General features: G+C 39.3%; 1 protein-coding gene across 5 annotated transcripts in view; it reads right to left on the reverse strand.

The window, feature by feature from the left end:
- Positions 1 to 16,298, reverse strand: part of ASXL3 (ASXL transcriptional regulator 3) — a 130,772-nt gene that overhangs the window by 18,404 nt on the left and 96,070 nt on the right. For all 5 annotated transcript variants that reach the window (XM_073331281.1, XM_073331277.1, XM_073331278.1 and 2 more), the window contains 2 exons: positions 3,574 to 3,670; positions 2,964 to 3,069 (listed from right to left, as the gene is read on the reverse strand). In XM_073331281.1, coding sequence (XP_073187382.1) covers positions 2,964 to 3,069; positions 3,574 to 3,670 — 203 coding nt within the window. The remainder of the gene's footprint in view (positions 1 to 2,963; positions 3,070 to 3,573; positions 3,671 to 16,298) is intronic.

Genomic DNA, 16,298 nt, shown 5'->3' on the forward strand with positions numbered 1-16,298 from the left:
ATCTGGAGGATGGTGTGGATTGCACTCTCAGCAAATTTACGGATGACACTAAACTGGGAGGAGTGGTAGATATGCTGGAGGGCAGGGATAGGATACAGAGGGACCTAGACAAATTGGAGGATTGGGCCAAAAGAAATCTGATGAGGTTCAATAAGGATAAGTGCAGGGTCCTGCACTTAGGACGGAAGAACCCAATGCACAGCTACAGACTAGGGACTGAATGGCTAGGCAGCAGTTCTGCGGAAAAGGACCTAGGGGTGACAGTGGACGAGAAGCTGGATATGAGTCAGCATGTGCCCTTGTTGCCAAGAAGGCCAAGGGCATTTTGGGATGTATAAGTAGGGGCATAGCGAGCAGATCGAGGGACGTGATCGTCCCCCTCTATTCGACATTGGTGAGGCCTCATCTGGAGTACTGTGTCCAGTTTTGGGCCCCACACTACAAGAAGGATGTGGATAAATTGGAGAGAGTCCAGCGAAGGGCAACAAAAATGATTAGGGGTCTGGAACACATGACTTATGAGAAGAGGCTAAGGGAACTGGGATTGTTTAGTCTGCAGAAGAGAAGAATGAGGGGGGATTTGATAGCTGCTTTCAACTACCTGAGAGGTGGTTCCAGAGAGGATGGTTCTAGACTATTCTCAGTGGTAGAAGAGGCCAGGACAAGGAGTAATGGTCTCAAGTTGCAGTGGGGGAGGTTTAGATTGGATATTAGGAAAAACTTTTTCACTAGGAGGGTGGTGAAACACTGGAATGCGTTACCTAGGGAGGTGGTAGAATCTTCTTCCTTAGAAGTTTTTAAGGTCAGGCTTGACAAAGCCCTGGCTGGGATGATTTAATTGGGGATTGGTCCTGCTTTGAGCAGGGGGTTGGACTAGATGACCTCCAGAGGTCCCTTCCAACCCTGATATTCTATGATTCTATGATTCTAAGAGCTTCCACTTCAATGGAATCAAAGTATTTGAAGGCACTCAATCCAAACCATATTCAAAACAAGTTTAAAAAACCCAAGTCATAACAAGGTAGTAAGCAGCAAGTAGACTGAACTCAAGTAAAGATGTAGCCAGACAAAAAGTAGTCCACCAAGACAACAACACTTGAGACAAGTCAAGAAGTAGAGAGACCTAGAGGGGTGAAACAGCTGGTGCCCGCAGATTAGCCAGATAAGAAACATGCACATGAAACAGAACAGGTGGAGAAAAACAGGTTCAGTCTAATGGTCAGAAGAAATTGTGAGTATGACGACACCCGGTATTCCTAGCTGGATGTCAAAAACCTACCTTCAGTACTGCCATGTGTCACTGTCATTGCAGACTGAACCTTATCTGTTGGTCTTGGTACCCAACTTTCAGCTAGCAAGGCAGGACTGCTAGTTCCTTTTAACATAATTAATACTACCCCCCATGGACATGTTGCTCATCAGTGCATTTGGAACACTGTCCTTTAAAATAAGCTAATAATTTTGCTTCGTTTGTGCTTAAGCTTCTAATTACAGCAGAAAGTCCCAAGGCAACCTTTCAAAACAGCTCTCCTCTTAGAGCAGAGTTCTGTAACTCTGACTTGTATATTAACATGCATAATTAAAGGCCACAGACTCCATAAACAAATGGCTAGCTTTACATATATTTAAATAAAGAGGTTTACAGCTGGACTATATCCTGGTCTCTAGCCTTTCAAGGAAAATGCTTTGCCACTTGATCAAAAAGAGCAGTTCTGTTACACTAAGGCATCACAGTATGTTAACAAATAAAATGATAATGCTCATGTTGTGAGGAAGCTGCTAGCAAGGAAATGTAAAGTTAAGCTTGAAATTCAGTCTTTTAATCTGCTGCCTTGTTTCACCTAAATACTGAATTGGTGTGAAATCGTGCAAGGTAGCTCCTATCCTGTAATGGCCAGGCACAACGCTTTAGTTCCTGATTTTATGTATATGTAGGTTTTGGTCTCTGAATGTCCTTGATTGCTTAAGTAAACAAAAGCGGTTTTACAATATAAACAATCCCACACATTATAATGGCTCCTTTGGGCCTTTTCTGTCTATTAAACCCATATATTATCCACACAAATTTTACATAGGATGTATTTTCTAAGTTATAAACTGAAGCCACTTTAAAGTTACAAGTGCACAAAAAATTACATAAAAAAACAAAAAACTCAACATAATTCTATATTTTAACATCTACATAAGTCAAAGAGCACTGGCCTGACTTTTTAGAAGCTATTTAAAAGGACATTCTCAGGTTTAAAAAACATTAACAAATTTCCTTACCTATATCAGGTTTTTAAAACAGAAAGAATTTAAGGGCTGTAAACAGCTGCTGTAAACTGGGATAGCTATACTGACGTCAGAGCTGTTCTGACTTACACCAGCTGAGCGTTTGGTCCGATGCATCTAATTCACTTTACCCCTCTTCTGATATTTGTTTTGTTTTCGTACCTCATATCAGGAAATAAAATTAGACTACTCCGTTTCAGTTTTGTCAACTTATTCTACAGTCAATTTCACCTACCTGTTGTGTGCACCAGCACAATGCTGGAATATCTGGGTCAGAAACACCTTAGGAGACTTATTTTTTTGAACTGACTTTTTAAAAATGTCATAGAAACATCTCTGTTGGTCTTTGGTTTTGTAAAAGCTTTGTTTATAATTTCAGGCAAAAACTGGCTTATTACAATACTTTTAAAATAAAAATGATTCCCATGTTCAGACGCCATGTCTTAAATTCTGCACAGAATGAAGGTTTGTGGATGAGTTCTCAACCCCATAAAATGCATTTTTAATGTAAACGCTGCTATGCCACTATAATTGTACCCACACTTTCTTATATTGGGGAACTACTGCCTTTGATAACTGGTTTATTGAGTTTTACAACATATCTGACTGTACTATGTGAAGCACAGAACAATATTTTCATTTCCTTCTAAAAGGAAATGAAACAAAATGGTTTTTGGTCCAATACTTACTTTTCACCATAAAACCTTTCAAAGAACCTTTCCTTCCAAGGTTCTGTTTTCTTTTCCTTTTCAATCTCTTGTCTGATGCGCAACTGCATTTCTGGAGTAAATTCTCCTAAAAAACAAATACTAACATATTGAATAAAAGTTGTCAAGGTTTACTCTAATATGGGACCATTATATATTGTATGAAGATACACAGATATACTGTTCTTTCTTATAGCCATCTGAACAAGAATTCAATGCAAAACAAAGGTGAGTGTGACCTGCAAGATTGCAATTAGCATATAACTTCGGTATTTCCAAAGTATGTTGGTGGGATTTAGTCACATGCATTTATGTTTCCAAAGCTGACAGTGATGGAAATGCCTATTTAGTTATTTTTAAACTGCTCAAATAAGCGGCCATAGCAAACTATAAAATTATTAACTGAAAAGAGATTCTCTAGAATAAATTCAAAACTGAATCAGCAATTAGTGTTGCTGAATTTCTGCTGTACTGCATTTTCCATTCTAAAAGTATTTCTCAATATGCATCTTTTTTTATTTTGGCTAAGAAAAAAAGGCATCCTTCATAAAAATTAATATTTGGTAAATATTTGGAACAAGTAGAGAGTTACCTTCTGCCAATCGTTGTTTCCACCCTTGTGCTGCATATGCAAAGAATTCATTATTTAGAGCGGAACTACTGAGGCGCAAAACTCCATCACTTCCCATCTAGAAAATAAGCCGATGGTAGCAGAAGACACTGTCAGAAATAGCTTCAACTAAGATTACATAAGAATAGAGTTCCAATTAAGGGGAATGGGAAGGGATAGGAAGTGGGAATAACAAAGGAAATCAACTACTAGTATTAAAACAGCATTTTCAGTATAGTCATTACTGTAAATTCAAGTGGCCTAATCCAGCATCTATGTGCCTACTTCATAAATCATGAGTATTCCTGACGATCACTCAATTTACAACTGATTGATGTGGTTTAATCACAGCCATCTACCTTGGGCCTAATATGCCTAGAATTGTTGTACACAATCAAAAATCCAGATCATTATTGTTCTTGTGCATCTTCCTGGAATACAGTACAGAAACAAACTAATTAAATGTAACAAAGGCAGTAACTTTATCATATTTATCTGTGCTGAAGAAACCTAGTTCTCAGGACATCTAATATACCCTACTTGCTGACAGCAGGGTGGAGAAAAACAATTTTCCTTAACAAAAACATAAAAAGAAAGAAAAAAAACTAGTATAACATTATCAATAAAAACAAAAGCAGCAAAAACCCTGTAAATGTTATTTTATAGGCATCAAAAGGGTGAAAATGGTGGGTGTGCTAAAATAGTAATGATTTTTACTTTCTACATATGTAAAACAGAGTCATTATGAAAATATTATTTGATCTACCTCATCTGCAATAAGTGATTAAAACAATTTAGTATTGAGTCTCTTTTTATGGCATACTGGACACATTTTCTTTTTAATTTCATGGGTGCATGTTGAAATACAGTAGCTAATAATTTATTAGCTAGGAAAATCAATAAATAAAATGCATTACAATAAATAAAATGTGTAACCTCACATCTATAATAATTTTCCTGTAACAGCAACTACAACAAAGATAAAAACACCAGACAGAAAGGGCTTTAGTAGGAGCCAATTTGTTCAGGTCAAAAGGTACCTCATGCTCAATACAGTTCATTATACACATCCTTTCAGGTTGCTAAGAGATAAACGTTTGATTGCTTTCTCTGTCATCTGCTAATGCAAAGCATCACAATTCTCAGCATGCTAGCACACTAATTTTAACTATGAACATAACTCCAACTGCCCTCCTCCATCCCAAATCTGGAAATAGAGAAGGAAGCAGATGTCACAGCCACATTTAATAATATTTAACCATATCTACCTTGTTATTTTCCTGATTTACAACTAATGCTGCTCTCACTCTCCGGCATAGTTTTACCAATTTAATCATTTCACAGCTTATGACCTAACCCATAATACTCTGTTTTATGAACTAAAGAACATGTTTTAAAATGCAAAGTAGTGAAAACAGATAGACTGATCAAGGTGGAGTCTGGGAGCTGGGTGCCTCAATCCTGCAGGGAAAACTATAAAGGACCCCCACTGACTTCAGTGTGGCTCAGTGAGGACACATGTGTCTGTCTGGGTGGTTCTCCGCGCAGGGTTGGTGCCTTAAGCTGCTTCTCTTTTTTGTCTGAACACAGCAATGGCATTTCCCTGCAAAGTCAATACAACAGAAGCAGTTGCTGGCAAGTAATATGCTACTTCCTTTCCTGCACCAAAGCTTAATGTACTGTCGCTGCAGAGCTTCTACACCCCACACACGTAAAGGGACCAAGGCTGAGGCAAGCATTACTTTGATCAGCTCAAGGGTCTAGCGTGAACCAAAGTGGAGATTCCAAAGAGAGAAGATGATCTACATCCAAGAAAGAGGAACTGATAAAGAAGGTGAGAATTTAGTTTCTATATACTCCTACAGAGATACATTTAGATGACCAAATATATGGTGTACAAATTCTTTGGGTAAAGATGCAAGGAATGAAAAACAAAGCAGAAATTACTGTGGACACCACTTAGAGATCACGAGAACAGGACACAAAACAAACAATTCTAGACTAATTTCTTAGGCTCTAGTGCCCACGGGAGATTTTAACAAACATCTGTTGGGTAAAAAAAATATAACAGTAAGACATTAAACAAACAGTTCCTAAATTACACAAAAAACAATTTAATGATCCAGAAAGTCAAACCACTCCAACTAGAGGAGAAATTGCCCATGATCCATTATTTTTAACTAATCTGAAGGAACTGTTTGAGAATGAAAGAACAATAGGAAAGCACTGAACCAGTGACCACTATCTAGACTCACTTTATTAAGGAATGGAATGACATAATGCAGAAGTAACAGATTTCAGGTAAGCCAATTTTGGGGGTTTGAGAAATCTACTAAAGTGCAATATGATTAAGCGCTATAGTCCACCGCTGTGGTTAAAGACTGTAGAATCCTAAGAGACAGCAAGTCAGATCCTGAGCTGGTGTTAATCAGCATAGCTCCACTGTGGAGTTACACCGATTCACATCAACTGAGGATATGGCCCAAAATAATTAAGGCACAGCAGTCAAAATTTCCTTTGAAAAAAGAATACAAGAAATAAGAATTGGCCAGATACTGTGACTTTATAAAATACATTCAAAAGTTTGAGGTTAAAGAAAATCTGTACTGAGAACAGAAAAGGAAGAACGGACTCAATCAGTGAAAGCTTTAAAGGAAAAAGGAGGATGTCAGAAAAGCAAAGTGAGTTAATGATAACCAAAGAGGTTACAGTGAATAAGAGAGGCTAAACTAAGAAGTAGTAAAAATAGCTGACATGTTAAACTCCTTTTTATCTATATTCAAGAAGAAAAATACAGAAGTCTGAAAACTTTAAAAAAAGAAGCAAGATCTTGTAGAACTAGCTATTGAAAAAGAACAGATAATGGAATACTTGAAAAATTTGAACATACGGTGTGCAAATCATCTGATCTAATGCCACAAAACCTATAGCATAAAGGAAATGCGTTAAACAAGTTTACTGCACCCAGAAACTAAAGAAAAATTATATACAAAGATTTCATAGTTTTCATATAGCTCAAGGCCAGAGGGGATCATTAGAAAATCTTCTAGTCTGACCTTTGTGTAATCACAAGCCATTAAATTTCACCTACAATCCCACGTTGAACCAGTAAATTGGGTTAGACTAAAGCATTTCAGTCCTCAGAGACTAAACTGCTGCATGCCACAGGCAGAAAACAGGGGAGACCAAGATGCCACCAATGCCTGATGTCCCTGGAATGGTAGGGAATTGATAAGAGACGCTCAGGTGTTCCTAGCAGGTGATCTCTACTCCATACCACAGAGAAAGGCAAAAACTCCCAAGATCCTTGCCAATCTGACCTGCAGGAAAATTCCTTCCTGACCACAAATCTGGCGATCAGCTATGCCCTGAGCATATGAGCAAGATACACCAGCCAACCATTTCAGAAAGAGGATTCTTCATATCATCTCAAACACTGGTCCACCCAGTCTGGGGTCCTACCTCCAACTGTGGCCATTCTTGATAATTCAGAGGAAGGCAAAAAGAAAAGAAAAAAAAACAAAAACCCTCAACCACCATACACATCAAAATGCAGTCGGCCAATTGTTCATCCGCGGGAAAAAATATTCTTCCTGACCCCAGCTGCCAGCCAGCTAAAGCTCTGAAGCATGAGATTTATTTATAGTGATTGTCTTAATGCAGATCTGAAAATGGCATGAGCCTCATGAGAGCAATACATAGCTTCCTATTCTCTCCATGGACTATGAAGCAAGAGAATAAACAGGACGCACAGACTCTAAGGCTAGGAGGAAACATCACAACCACCCAACCTGACCCTTGTGCACACAGGCCATAGATTTGTTTCCCTAGAAGCTGGATTAAAACAATCATTTAAAAAGATATATAAACTTGTCTTAAAGACTCTTAAAGCTGGTGAGTCCACCACCTGTCCTGGTAAGCTGTTCCAATGTTTAATACCCTCAATATTAGGAAACTGCATCTTATTTTAAGGTTGAAATTCTAACTTCTAACCATTGAATCTAATTATGCTGAAACATTTACTTCTGGAGGAATTCTGCACCACTGCACATGAACAGAATTTATGTCCCCTGCAGACTTCTTTGCTTCCCCACAGAAAAATTACTTTCTGATGTGGAAGCAAAGTAAATCCACAAAAGTGGTCATGTAACCATCCCCAGCAGTATGTTTCAGGTGCCCAGGGCAGCCGGCAGAGAGGTAAATCACTTTGGGACAAGGGGAAGGACTTGGGAAGACCTGGCTGATGGCTCCTACCCTGCACTGGGCAGGGCTGCTAGTCCCAGCTGTGCTGGGGACACCGGGACTTCCTCTTCCCGGGTACGGCATCCGGGGCTGTGTAGACCCACTCCCAGATTTCTCTCCTGGCTGTAGCAAGCTCTGCAAACTCTGTCCCCCAGACTTACTGCATCTCTCGCTCCTCAGCTGCAGGGGGAGTGATCCCTATACACAGATCTGCTCTGCTATCCACCCAACCCCTGTGCATCCAGACCCCTCATACCCAGATTCACCAAGCCTCACCCCCTTGCACCAGAACCCCCACCAATGAGCCCCACTCCCCCAGTATCTGGACCCACCACTAAGCCCTCCCCACCCAGACCCCCCGCCGAACTCTATCCCCCCAAACCCAGACACCGCCCACTACTGAACCCCAAACACTTTCACCTGGACCCCCTTGCAGAGTCCCATTATCACTGCACCCAGAACCTCCCAAAAGGCCCCTGGGCATCCAAATCTCTTCCTCCACCCCCACACCTGGATCCCCCACTGAGTCAACCGCACCCAGATTACCCCACACAGAATCTTCTCCCACACCCGGATCCCCCAACACTAAGCGCCTCCACACTTAGATCCTGCCTTGCTGAGCCTGCCTGCCCACATCTGGCACAGAGGGGCAGACCTGGTCCTTGTCAGGATTGCAGCCTCACCACTTAGTCCGTGTCTCGGGGGAAGCTGCACAGTGATCTCCCACCTCTGTGCAGCCAGTGGCCTGTGCTCCCCAATGCCATGCTGGAGCCTCCACATTTATTTGACAAATAAAATTTGCACAACTTGGCAGATTTTTAAAATACTGTGCACGGAATTTTTATGTTTTTGTCACAGAATTTAATTTTTTTTTGGCGCAGAATGCCCTCAGGAGTAAACACTGGAGAAAAGTTAATGCGATACAATTTTTCCCCACAGGAAATAAAAATGATCCTGACAATTACCCTAATCTAACTTCTATATCTAGTAAGATAATGGATCATTTATTACAGGGGAAAAAATTACTATGCCTGATATCTGAACCCTGCATCTACTAAGGGCCATGGCAACATGCCCATCTGACTTCAAGGCGTGTGGGATTCAGTTTCTAGAAGGAAAATAACTACAAGCAGTAAGTAAAAAGCATTTACAAATATGTCTGTTAAGAGTTAGTCATGCTTTGACAAAAATCACAACATTAGTAAACAGTGAGCACCAGATTTATTATATTTGTATTCTATATGATACTGTCTCACACAAAAACTTAGCTGGACAAAGTATCTACTGGAGAAAACAATCCTATACTGCCAGGGAAAAGGACTGGATGAGCATGTCAGTCATTTCTATTACTAGATGGGAACTTTTCAATAAATTTTTAGGCAGAGAATGCACATTTGCTGACATTAAAACTTTTTGCAGAAGCATATTGGTTTCAACAAAGGTTTAGTTGGGAAATATTGCCTGGTTTTGACCTTGGGAATAGAGTGCATGCCCCAGCATAGACAAGTGGCTAGGGCATTCACCTGGAATGGGGGAGAGCCAGGTCTCTGCTCTAAGTCAGGCAGAGCACCCCCCTCAAAACTTAAGTTTTGGTGAAACTTTCATCACGAAAATTGAGAGAGAACAGCCAATAGCCCAGGGGTTTGGGCACTCACATGGGATGTGGGAGATGCAGGTTCAAGTCCCTGGTCTGAATCAGGAAGGGACCTGAACCTGGGCTTCCCACATTCCACTTGAGTGCCCGAATCACTGGTCTATTGCTATTCTGTGTTCCCTCTGCCACTCTGGTTTTTGGCGTTTCATTTTTAAAAAAATATAAACCCAAAAGGTCTTGGTTTCATTCCATAACAGAATGGAAATATATACCAAAACCTCAACATTTTTGTGAAACAGAATTCTTATTTTCCAACCAGCCCAAGTCGCTTTCCATCTCCATTTTTTATTAATAAGAAAGCCTACTATCAGCTATTGCTACTTTAATTAAGAGTAGTAAGGAAATGGATTCAAGGATTGCAGCAGGACAACGAAGTAGTGTCCTGCTTTCGAACACTGAACTTTCCTCCACTTCAATGGAGCAAACCAGGAACAAGGAAGAATCCAATTGCTAGGAGGGGAAAAAAAAAAATCAGATTACTCATCCCCTCTTCTCCCTACTCTCCTCACCAATATTCTAGTTCCAAACAAAAGACTGTGTCACAAGTGACAGGAAAAAAAATTGTTTTAAATCCTCCTATCAATATAACAGCCAAGTGAATTCAGAATGAATTTTCCTATGTTCTACCAGATTTAAAAAGAGGACCGAGAGTCCTCCAGTCCCAAGGTGTTAGATCATGCATCATGCTTCTAAACCTTTGTGTGTATTGCGTATCTCAGAGGATGAATTTCTACCTGAATTGAAAAAGCATAAGGAAGAATTTACATTTCTGAAGCCAAAGGGAGTATTTACTTCCTATATCCCATCCATAGAGACAGCTAGAGCTAAATTAGAATTTGGAGAAACATGCCAATAAAGCACTTTTTAAATATACTATTAATTTTTATGGTCTTTAAGAAATGTTGTCCAACAGAGATGCATTAATGAAGTGGAACTCCAAAGAGTTCTTGAAAGTTTTATATTTTTTCTGTCAGGGTTTGAATTCCAGTTTAGAATTCTAGTATGCAGAATGGCAGTGGTAAGTCTAAAACAAAGATCTTTTCTGAAGAATTCAAACCAGAAACTTTAAGAGTATTTTTTTTTATTTAAGAAAAAAATTGTCAAACCTCAGTGATTGTTTTCATAATGCCAAACAGTAATACAAAACTTAACTGACTATGAATTTTCTACCAAGGTCTAGTTTAACTCCTTTGTTGATGGTTCCCCCACTGCAGAATCTGCATGGCAATAAAATGTGGTTATGTTTTTTGCAGTTCCATTAGAATATGAATGTTGTTGGCACTTCAGGAGTGACACAACAATATTCACATGGATACATTCTGCTCCACACAGCTGCTGTTACCTGAGAAGGCACTGAATTGGCCAATCCATTATTTCTTTCTCCTATTTATAAAACTATTAATAATTATTTCTACATCGCTGCTGTGTAGTACCACATATATTTCTTAAATACAAAATTATATGTCCGAGCACAATTAACCCAGAAAGTAATACATTGTATGATCTGACAATAGTATCTCACATTACTAAAAAAGGCCACACAGCTTTAAAAGTGAAGGCTCCTCTAAATTAAGTGCATTATGTCACATAATTATACACTTGTTACGAACCACTATTCAACTCCTTTTGTGCCTTTATTTTTGTCTTGGGGGAAAAACAGGCCTTGAATTCCCGAAAGGTATTTAAAAGGAATTACAAGAGGACAAGGGGCTGTAAGAAAATACATCTTGTCATCGCTATTTATTTATTTATTTATTGAGGTGTAACATTGGTTTTGAAAGCACTTAATACTGACAAGAAGCAAGCAGTTTTAGGTTGCAATACAAACTCCAAATTTTTAAAAGAAAATTAATTATATATTATATTACTTTACTAGTAAAAGTCTCTGTGAGGACAGCCACAATTTTTGTAACTATGTAGGGATATAAAATACTGTACCATGAGACCGTGGAAAAGGGCATTTTGGATAACATCTGGTTGGAAAAATGGAGAAACTTTTTGCAAAATTTTTCATGAAAAAAGTCTCTTTTTCCTACCAAAATTATTAAATTCAGTATTTTTCAACCAAATAGAGGTGAAAGGGAAATCAGGGTTTACCTACATATTTATATATACCCACAATATGCAATGACACCTTTTAGCATTTAAGTGGAAAATATGATGCAGAGAGAATTAACCAGGGGCTCTGCACTATTGCTGCCATTTCCTGTGCCTTAAAGTCCAACTTAAAAAGCAGGCCTCCAGAGTCACTCTACTACCACTCTCAAATTGGGCACCAGCTCTTAAAGACCACCATTCTGAACAGCAACAGAATTGTGGATGCTCAGAAACACACTTTTTTAAACTGCAAAAATGCTTACCATCATACAGGCTACCAGCTACAATGGTTGTACTTGTTCCTAACAATGGCACCGGTCCATTACTAGATGGAAATAGTAGAATTATCAATAATAATGCAGAAAAGGCAAAGTGTTGAATATACATTTCTGTGTATTTCTGTTCAGTATTTGAGAAAAAGCAGATGATGCAGTCATATCATATAATACTCTCACCATTCCACTGGTATCTCAGGAGGATGTTAAACAGCAGCTACTCAAGTTAGACATTTTTAAATCAGCATGTCCAGAAAACTTACACCCAAGTGTTTTATAAGAGCTGGCAAAGTTGCTCACTGGACTGTTAATGCTGATTTTCAGTAAGTCTTGGAATACCAAGGAAGTTCCACAAAACTCGAAGAAAGCAAATGTTGTGCCAATATTTAAAAAGGTTAAATTGGACAACCTAGGTAATTATGTACCTGTCAGTCTGACATCGATCCTGAGCAAAATAATGGAGTGACTGATACAGAACTCAATTAACAAACAATTAAAGGAGGGTAATATAATTAATCCCAACCAACATGCGTTTATGGAAAATAGATCCTATCAAACCTCTTTTTGATGAGATTGTATGTTTGGTTGATAAAGATAATAGTATAGATATAATATGCTACCAGGTGACATTTTGATTTAAAAACTAGAAAAATATAAAATTAAGATGGCATGTGTTAAATGGATTAGAAACTGGCTAACTGAAGGTCTCAAAATGTAGTTGCAAATGGCGATTCATCATTGAACAGGTGTGGTTCTAGTGGGGTCCCACAGTTATCAGTTCTTGGCCCTACATTATTTAACATTTTTACTAATATGGAAGAAAATATAAAATCATCGCTGATAAAGTTTGCAGATGACACAAAAATTGAGAGAGTAATAAATAAAGAAGAGAACAGGTCACTGATACAGAGCGATCTGGATTGCTTGGTAAGCTGGGCGCAAGCAAAATATATATGCATTTGAATACAGCTTAATGTAATGTATACATCTAAGAACAAAAAACGTAGGCCATACTTACATGATGGGGGACTCTGAAAAAGATTTGGGGTCACAGTGGATAATCAGCTGTACATGAGCTCCCAGTATGATGCTGTGGCCAAAAGGACTAATGCAATCCTCTGATGCATAGACAGGGGAATTTCAAACAGGAATAGAGTTCTTTTACCTCTATATTTGGCACTTGTGCAACCACTGCTGGAATACTGTGTCCACTTCTGGTGTCAACAATTCAAGAAGGATGTTGATAAATTGGAGAAGGTTCAAAGAACAGTCACAAAAATGATTAAAGGATTACAAAACAATAGCAATAGACTTTATAGCAATAGACTCAAAGAGCTCAAACTATTTAGCCTAACAAAGAGAAGGTTAATGGGTAACTTGATTACAGTCTGTAAGTATCTTAATGGCAAACATATTTAATAATGGGCTCTTCGGTCTAGCAGAGAAAAGTATAACATGATCCAAGGGCTGCAAGTTGAAACTAGACAAAGTCAGACTGGAAATAAGGCCTACATTTTTAATGAAAGAGTAATTAACCATTGGAACAATTTAACAACAGTCATGGTGGAGTCTCCATCACTGAATTATCAAACCAAGATTAGCTATTATTATAAAAGATCTGCTCTAGGAATTATTTTGGGGAAGTTCTATGGCCAATGCTATACAGAAGGTCAGCCTAGATGCTCACAGTGGTCCCTGCTGGCCTTGGAATCCATGAATCCTGGATCCAGCAGACCTAGTTGCCATAGACCTGGAGTGCAAATTTCCACTGGAGATCTGACACCTCCATTCGGGCTATTTGACCAATACCTTTCAATCTTAGGTCCAACACCTGACATTACTTGTATCAGATTTGGTTAGATGATGTGTCACGGCAAACTCATTTTATTTTTGCTGGTCACAAAGCATAACATAAACAAAGTTGTCAGGGGAGGAGCAGTGTCTATGTTCTCCACAACAAATCTCCAGTACAAGAGAGAACTCGTTCCAAGGACAGATCTATTTGACCATATGCACATGTTGCCTGAGTCCCAGGACAAAATTCAACAAAAGTACCTTGTAGTGTACAGGATGCCCTATAGGTCCACAAAATTCTTGGTGGAATGAGTGTTCACAAAATTCTTGGTGGAATGAGTGTTCACAAAATTCTTGGTGGAATGAGTGTTGCTATCAAACCTGGTAAAAAGGGATAGTGACAGACTTCTCCAACATGATGATCAAGACTTTATGTCCATCATGCTGTTCTACCAACAGGTCATCAGACCCATGCACATGGCCAGACACATCCTGGACCTGAACTACTGGTTTGACCAATTCCTCATGGATTTCTCTCATGCCCACATGAGGTGGACAAACTATGCCAGTCCATATTCAGAGGCTCATGGATCCCATGTTTCCACAATTTCCTGCTGATGATCAATGACCAAATGCTAGGCCATGAAACAGAAAGGCTGGTAGGACCCTAAAACCATTTGCCATCCAGAGTCATTGATGTACTAGCCCCTTCACATGACAGGATCAGCATAAATCACAATGGCATTACTGGGAAAAAAGACAAATCTGAATTTCATCATCTAAAGTCAGATCTGACCTTAGAACCGATACTATGGCAGTGAGTGATGCTAAGACAGACTTCACTTCCACTATAGCTTCTGCGAAGTCCCCGCCTATGGAACTGCTTAAGATAGCAGGTTGTCTAAACTACTTAGACTACTATTTCCCAATTTCAGATCTGAACATTTTCAGCTACTTAGAACAACCAGCCCACTTCACAGGAAATATTGACTATAGATGGGTCATTTTCTCCAAGTCCTGTTAAAGCACTATTAGAGTAGAAGGAGCAAAGCACATCAATTGTCCTGATTGATTTTGGGCCTGTCTCACATGCACAGGTTCAGTGTGTGCAGGAGGAAATCTGTGCCATCATAGTCAAATTGGATCCTTACTCTTTTTGATTAGTGATTTAGGGCCACTAGCGACAGAGTACCAATTACTCCATTAGGGAGGGCAATTTACTAGCATTTCTAAAAAATATATGACAGCCTGACCTGTACTTAAGAAGATCATTGCCAGTGAATGATGGTTTATTAGCTAATTAATTCATTATTGCCCTTTACTATTTCTGCTTCTATTACCATAATGCCAAAGGGCTCCCAAGTCAGGATTAGGGTCCCACTGTACTGTACAAACATATAATAAGACACTCCTTTGTCTCAGAGAGCTCACAGGCTAGATGAAGAAAAGATGTCTGCAAGATGCACCTCTTTGCAATGCCAGGGAGGTGTGGAGAACAGTAATGGGCTCATGAGGTTGAATAGACAAGCTGTGCTATTTTTAAACAGTAGAAGAGATTGATGGATCTCTACAGGCCATCCATCTAGCCAAAACCAGCTGGCAGTTTTACCACAGGCATCATACTACGGATGGGTCTTGAGGAGGACAGTACTTGCTTTGCGGATGAGAGAGAAAGCATTCTATACATAAGTGGCAGTTTAAAGTAAAGTAAAAAGTGCTTATGAAGCACTGGTGAAGTGGAGGGGACAGTCACAATCAGTCAGATAACTGTGATGGATACTGAGGGCACATATTTGTAAGCCTCTAAAGTAGCCTATTGAAAACGAGTACTTGCTGTGTTAAACCAATCATTTCATGCACAATTACTTATTTAACATGTGCAATTGCTTGTTTTCCAAGTACAAAATTCAAGTATAAGTGCACAATGTACCAAAGTTACATATTACCGGACTAGAAGAGCTCCCCGTCAGGTCTCAATTCAGATACAAACCTTAATTCTTCCTTAAAACTAATTAAATAGCCCATTAAAAAGTAATATACTACTACTGCCTGCTCCATACATCCCATCACAGTCCTTTGCCTATAAAACTGCCATCCATTACACGACTGTTAAAAAACAGCAAACGCTTACTCTCATCGCTCCTCTGACCAGTTGCTAAATCTCCTTGTTGTAAGAAAGGCACTCGAGAAGGCAGCTGCATTCCACTTTCAGGCCCATTTGCTTCATTATTGATTTCAACTTCTCAATCTACCTTCCAGTCAAGTCACTGTACCCAACTTGCTCTTGTCAGGCTATATAACAATCTGCTTTACAGTGCAATTCACTAAAGCTATTGAATAATCTCAGAAGCACCCAACAGTCTGGACCATATAATATCTGGAAAATATTAACGTCTCAATAAGGCACTATTCTGGCGAAAAACACTACTTGGATCATCACACTTTTTCCCCTAGAATTCTATCCTGCCTCTCTTTCTCTCACACACGAGATTTTTCTCAACTTTATGCCCTTCATAATGGCTGCTCACTATCCCACTGGCTGAGAATGGGTGCGAGGGACCCTGCTTATGGTATGACCATACCTCTCATTCTATGGCTGGAGAGGGCCATCAAAGAGCAGGGTGAGATACTTCCTGCGCCAGAGG

This window comes from Lepidochelys kempii, chromosome 2 (genome assembly GCF_965140265.1).
Source record: "Lepidochelys kempii isolate rLepKem1 chromosome 2, rLepKem1.hap2, whole genome shotgun sequence".
In the NCBI taxonomy this organism is placed as follows: Eukaryota; Metazoa; Chordata; order Testudines; family Cheloniidae; genus Lepidochelys; species Lepidochelys kempii.